This window comes from Telopea speciosissima, chromosome 7, assembly GCF_018873765.1.
Source record: "Telopea speciosissima isolate NSW1024214 ecotype Mountain lineage chromosome 7, Tspe_v1, whole genome shotgun sequence".
In the NCBI taxonomy this organism is placed as follows: domain Eukaryota; kingdom Viridiplantae; phylum Streptophyta; class Magnoliopsida; order Proteales; family Proteaceae; genus Telopea; species Telopea speciosissima.
In genome coordinates, this window is record NC_057922.1 from 42553697 (window position 1) to 42560088 (window position 6392).

The 6392-nt window shown below is 36.1% G+C and overlaps 1 protein-coding gene across 1 annotated transcript; it reads left to right on the top strand.

Moving 5' to 3' along the window:
- The first annotated feature begins 2242 nt into the window (after nucleotides 1-2242).
- On the top strand, nucleotides 2243-5898 carry LOC122668586. The gene is made up of 11 exons (XM_043865132.1): nucleotides 2243-2288; nucleotides 2385-2626; nucleotides 2734-2940; nucleotides 3039-3131; nucleotides 3240-3347; nucleotides 3444-3729; nucleotides 3905-3996; nucleotides 4276-4356; nucleotides 5292-5297; nucleotides 5500-5593; nucleotides 5852-5898. The coding sequence occupies exons 1-11, from the start codon at nucleotides 2243-2245 to the stop codon at nucleotides 5896-5898; spliced, it is 1302 nt and encodes a 433-aa protein (XP_043721067.1).
- Nucleotides 5899-6392: the final 494 nt, after the last annotated feature.

Below are 6392 nucleotides of genomic sequence, written 5' to 3' on the forward strand. Positions count from 1 at the left end.
AGGTAAAAATAAATTGTTTATACCTCCGGCATGCTACACAATGTCTATCACTGACAAAGAATTATTCTGCACAATTTTAAGGAGTGTGAAGGTTCCAGATGGACTTTGCAGTAATATTTCACGGTGTGTGCAAGAACGTAACATTTCAGGAATGAAGAGCCACGATTGTCATATTATGATGCAACAACTTCTTCCGGTTGCATTGCGTGATGTTTTGCCAAAAAACGTTAGCATTGTATTGATAGAAGTATGTACCTTTTTCGGGATTTGTGTAGTAAAGTTGGAAAGGAGGAGGATTTCAAGAGACTTGGTGAAAGTGTTGTTTTAACACTTTGCAAGCTAGAAAGGCTTTTCCCACTTGCATTCTTTGATGTTATGGTACACCTAATTGTTCATTTAGCCAATGAAGCTCGCTTGGCTGGTCCAATACAATACCGTTGGATGTATCCAATAGAAAGGTGAATGTGAACGTCCTTTTTGTCTTAAACAGTAAGGCTACTCATATAGGTTTCTTAATATGTTTAAAGGAATTAATCAATTTTTTGCTACTTGTTTAGGTTCCTTAAACAACTTAAAGACTACGTGTGCAATTCTAGTCGGTCAGAGGGATCAATAGCAGAAGGATACATTGTGGATGAGTGTTTGACCTTTTGCTCTAGATACTTTCAAGGTGTGGAAACAAGGGCAACTAGACCCCTTAGAAATGCAGGGTCACCAGAACTATATGATCCATCCTCTGTATTCTCAACCGGATGTAGGCCGCTAGGAAAGTGCGATATGATACGACTAGACCCTACAGAAAGGGAGCAGGCACATCGGTACGTGTTGAAGAACTATGATGGATTACAAGAATATCGAGAGTAAGTGTTATATATAAACTATGTTTTCACTTGATCAAATTTTATAATCTATATGCTTATGAGAAAGTATTAGTACATAATAGATTCTTCACACACTACATAGGCTCCACTATACGCAAATCCAAAGGTCAATGGGTTGTAAATCTCGTCCACTTTTGGTAAGGACGAAGCATGCTAAGGAGTTTCCAAAATGGTTCAATGAGCATGTAAGTATAACATGGAAATTGTTATAATTGTATATAGCTTAATTTTGTTCTTACATGGGAATTATTCTAAAAGAGAGTTTGTCCATGGACTGCTACATAATTAAAACTTTCTATGGGAATTGTTCTAATTTTATGTAGCTTAATTTGTTTGTTCAGATATTAAATCTATGCCAGAATGGGGCCGAGGTGCCTTATCATATCAAATGGCTTGCTCGAGGTCCTAACTTGGATGTAAGAAGTTATGATGAATGCATCATTAATGGCATCAAGTTTCATAGTAAAGCACATGAGAATAATAGGAAAACTCAGAACAGCGGTGTCCTTGTAAAGGCAATTACAGAAAGCTATTCAAGTTCAAAAGACATACACCCTGTTGAGGGATATGTCATGTATTATGGTATTCTAAAGAAAGTAATAGAATTGGAATACGCAAATGATCTCAAAGTAATGTTATTTAAATGTGATTGGGCTGATACTAGAAAGGGAGTGGTGAAAGATGAGCTTGGATTTGTACTTGTCAATTTTAACCACTTATTGTACAGTGGGCGAGATCAGCTTGATGATCCATTTGTATTGCCGCCACAAGCAGAGCAAGTGTTTTACGTTGTAGATCCTCAAAGGCTTGGATGGCAAGTTGCCATAAATACAAAGAATAGGGATATTTTTGATACGGAAGGGGAAGTGGTTCAGGCAAATACACATACTACATCAAAGGGTGATGGTGATGCCGATGTCAGTTGGGTTAGATCTGATGTGGAAGGTATTATAATTGATACCCCCATCGAATTGATCAGTACAATGGAAAGTTCAGATGGCAATATATCGAATTGATTGACTATAAAATTAAATAAGGTAAGTCATATATTGTTAAAGAATTGGATGTAAATGTGTTTATTTAAATTGGGGATGCATTTACCATGGTAATTCAAATATTCAATTGATGATACCCTAAGTTTGTGGATGCATTTGCTAAGGAATAAAAATATAAAAAAAAATTCACCTATTTTTTGTACTTGTTAAAGCCATTTTCTTATACTTCAACATATAGTAACCAATATTTGGTAGTAGATCACCCCCATTATATTTTGTTGGCTCTTTTTTCTTATTGAGCTGCCATTCACAAGAGCTTCTGACATGTTCTGACAGTGATTGTTTATTGTAAAACAGGTTTAAACAATGAGTGATACCAAAGAACATGGTAGTAGTAGTGCAAGTGGCTCAGGTTGGTCAATAGACTATGTTTTTCTTCAAAATTTATGTCAAATATTGGTGTTCTCAATATATACTAATAGTTTTTTTTTATCTTAAACTCTCACAGGAAAAAGGTATCGAGGCCAAAGGGGAAAAACTAAGGCCCTTGACATTGTCAACATGCCTAACAAGGATAGAATAGAAGTTGAAGTAAATGAGTGGGGGCAGCCTAACAAAAAAAAGTCTGCATCTAAATTAGTTACGTGGATTGGGACCATAGCTAGGAACCGTTTGTATTGCCCACAAACGTATCCTAATTGGAAGAAAATTCCACAACCTTACAAAGACGATTGCTGGAAAGTAATAAAGGTAATGTGACTCACATATTATAATCTATGTCTTATAGAAAAATATTTATTTTGATAAAGTTGCCATGTGATGTAACTAATTATATATGTATATATTTGTTGCTCTAGGACAAATTTATCATTCATGATGATTCCAAAAATTGGGTCTTCGATAGGCTAAATCATCGGTGGAGGGAGCACAAGTGTGATTTGAAGGCTGAGTACTACACTAAATATGACTCAGACTCTGATCGGAGAATGAATCTCGATCCTCATGTTATGCCAATAGAGGATTGGGATGTGTTGCTGAAGTACTGGGATGATGAAAAGAACAAGGTAAAGGACATTAGTATGCATGTATAGTTTTGTATGTATGTTGTGAGAAAGGACATTAAGGAATTGAAATCAACAAATGCTACCTCATTTCATTGTAGGAAATTTCTGAGCAAAATAAAAAAAACAAAAAGAATCAGAAAATGCACCATAGGACAGGTAGCACTTCATTTGCAGTCATACGAGAGAAGATGGTAAGTGCTATGTTGTATATTGATATTGATAACAAAGAATTTATTTTTGCTTAATCTCTCTTACCACCCAATGCATCCTAACATTTATTGTTCTTGTTTTATTTTTAGCGTAATGAGAACCTAGATAAAAAGCCTCCCTCTCGTATGGAGATGTTCGATAGGACTCATACACCCAGTAAGGGTGGAGAGATGGACCCTGAGTCAGCTAAGACAATGGTATGCTAATTAAACATAGCACATGTATTGATGTTAATGTATTGTTTTCTTACGAATGGTTTCTCTTATGTTTTTCTTGTTTAATTTCATTTGTAGGATCAATTACGAGTTGCCCTAAGCAAAGAATCTGAAGAAAGACAAAAGGATAGTGCAGTTCAGGATGAAGTCTTCAGAGGTACATTGAAACGGAATTCTCATGGGTGGGTGCGCATGTACGGGCCTGGAGTAACCCCGAAACAAGTGTTTGGCATAGAGGGACTGCGCACCCAGAGACGAGAAGAACGTATTGTTGATTTGAGGGCAGAGAATTCACAATTGAAAGAGAAGATTGCACAACAAGATGACAAGATAGCTGAACAAAGTGACAAGATAGCTCAACAGGGTGACAAAATAGATATGCTTATGGAATTCATGCAATCGTTAAAATCTTCATAGGGCTAGTTATAATGTACACTTAAATTCCTATACAAATTAATTCTTCATTAATTTATTCACATGTTGTAGGCAATGCTATTGATTTTGGTTAATAATATATCTCGATTGAATTTGATTTGCAGGATGGCTTGGTAACTTGGAAAAGAAGGACCTCTGGAGTACCAATGGCTCCCATTTTGGGGAAATTGTTAAATACTTAAATTTAGCATCTTTTGTAGGTCTAAAGTGTTTTGAACTGGGAATCTTGATATAGAAGTAATTGTAAATACATTTCTTATAGTGGAATAGTTATCTTGCTATTTTTTTTTCAGTTTAACCTTAGTATATGGAAGGAGATTGGGTGGTGGTGTAACACTTGAACTTACTTTGGATGTAATTAAAACCTATTTTGGATATATATGGAAGGTCCTTCCTCTTGTTTTGGCCAATAGACAATTGTTTTAGCCATTTTCTTCTTGATTTTAATCAGGTTCAGAATTGAATTTTATTGCAGGTAATGATCTTAGGTCCCACTTATTTTGAGAATACTGCTGATATGAAGATGAGATATAATCAAATCCATGCATCCATGTTGGTATGTAAAGATTCACATCCAATAAGTTTTATTGCTATATTAGTTATTCATGTCACAACAACCCCATTATTGTACCTTTTGGGGTCAATCTAGTCTAGATCTGGGCAGATCTATTTTCAATGAAAATTCTTTAATGGCTTCTTTCTACTTCAAAATGTATTTTTCAATAAAAACAAAAGATTTTCCTTTTTCTCTCATTTTTCTTTCTTAGCCATGGATCTTAAAGTTGAATCATTTCTTGATTTTCAACAATAGGTCATTTGGCTTACATTAAAGTGGCCCTTAGGTCTGTAAATCGAGTTTGTGGATGGGTACAATGTCAGTCCATTAGCCTGGAGGTCATATCCTCCACACATCATTTCGAGTCAAGGGTTCAAACACCAACCCTTGGGGCTTATAAGCAAAGCCCATTACTTTTGCTTGGGTCCACACACTAACCTGACTGATTTATTTCAAAACATTGTCTTCTTTCTTCAAAAAATACTGCATTCCATCATTGGGTTGGGGTAACAATGGTCTAGGGTTACTCCTTGATAAAGGAACGAGTCTGGCGTTAAGCCAAGGGTAGGTAGTCTAAGTCTAGGTTGTTTGGATATTAACTAGTTTGGTATTCCAACAAGACTAAGGGCCTACATTCAAAAAGAAACATATACTCTTCTCTCTTTTTCGTGGGTACTGTCATGTCTTTCTCTACTGGGGAGCCGATCTATATAGAAGCAATACTAGAACAGGCTCACTCAGGTTCGTAAGTTTTTTGTGCTTTAATGTTTTGCTATTTGAACTCCTCAGATGTTGATACTTGGAACATTTTCTGAAAAATGAATGGAACAGAGGCTAATGATGTTCTTAGATTCATGGGTGAACTCTTCACCATGGATGCAGGAAAACCTTCCATATTTGTAACATAAGTTATGTCAATTGCAATGTTCCGGCAGATGAAGGTATAAGGGTGGCTATGATGGTCCACACAATGTCTATGTGTTCTTTTACGTGGTATTGATTCTTTGTAATTGTATGTGATATGCATTATTAGAGTAGTCCTGGTTGCCATACCCTTTCAGATTTTCCCCCCTAAATTTAACCATCCTCTCCTTCTTGTTAATCAGTTTTTCAAGTTTCCTGTGTTTCTTCTTCTTTTTTCAGTTGGGGCGATTAAGCTTACTTTCTTTCTTAATGCTTAATTTGGCACTATTGCGAAACCTAGCACCCGTCAATTGCTATTTTCAGTACATACCAGGTAAGTGAATACTTGTTGGAAGCATCTGTCTTAGGCACCTAACCCCCCCCCCCCCCCCCCCCCCCCCCCCCACAAAAAAAAAAAAAAAAAAAAAAAAAAAAAAATGAAAAACAAAGAGGGTGGTTAGGCTATGTGTCAGAGTTCAATGTTACCTATTGTTATCTCTCTCTCTCTCTCTCTCTCTGGTGTTTCTATTTTCCTTGCTAAGCATGATGATGTCACATTTTAAATTCATTTACTTTTAAACATGCACTTCAGGTTTTTTATCACAAGTTCTAAAACCAATAGCATTTGGTGGAACTTGAAATTTCATTCATTGATCTTTACTTGACAAGATATTATTCCTACATATGTGGAGGCATTGAGTGGATGGTACTTAGCAAGGTATTATTCCTCCTCTCAGAACCGTCCATTCGTTGATCTTCAATCACAAGAACCCTGTTAAATGCTATAATTAACAAACAATATGTAGAGGCTATTATCCTTCCCAAATCCCAAACCAAATGTCTGCTTGTTGGTTTATATGTATCATAGAAAAATCCAAGATGGTTATGTATGGGAAGCAGGAGAAAGACAAACAGTAAACAACAGATATGTTGGATGATAAATTTGCCATTTCTTTGTCTAACCACATGTCAATGGCCGCATTATTGGTCTGACCAGATCCATGGATGCTTTGACAGGAGGTTCAAGTTGGGATCTGAATTCCAGGGACTGACTCAGAACCGTGGACGTTCTTATTTGCTTGTTAATTTCTTCCTTTATTTATTTATTTTGGCAAGTCTGAAATTTAGAATTA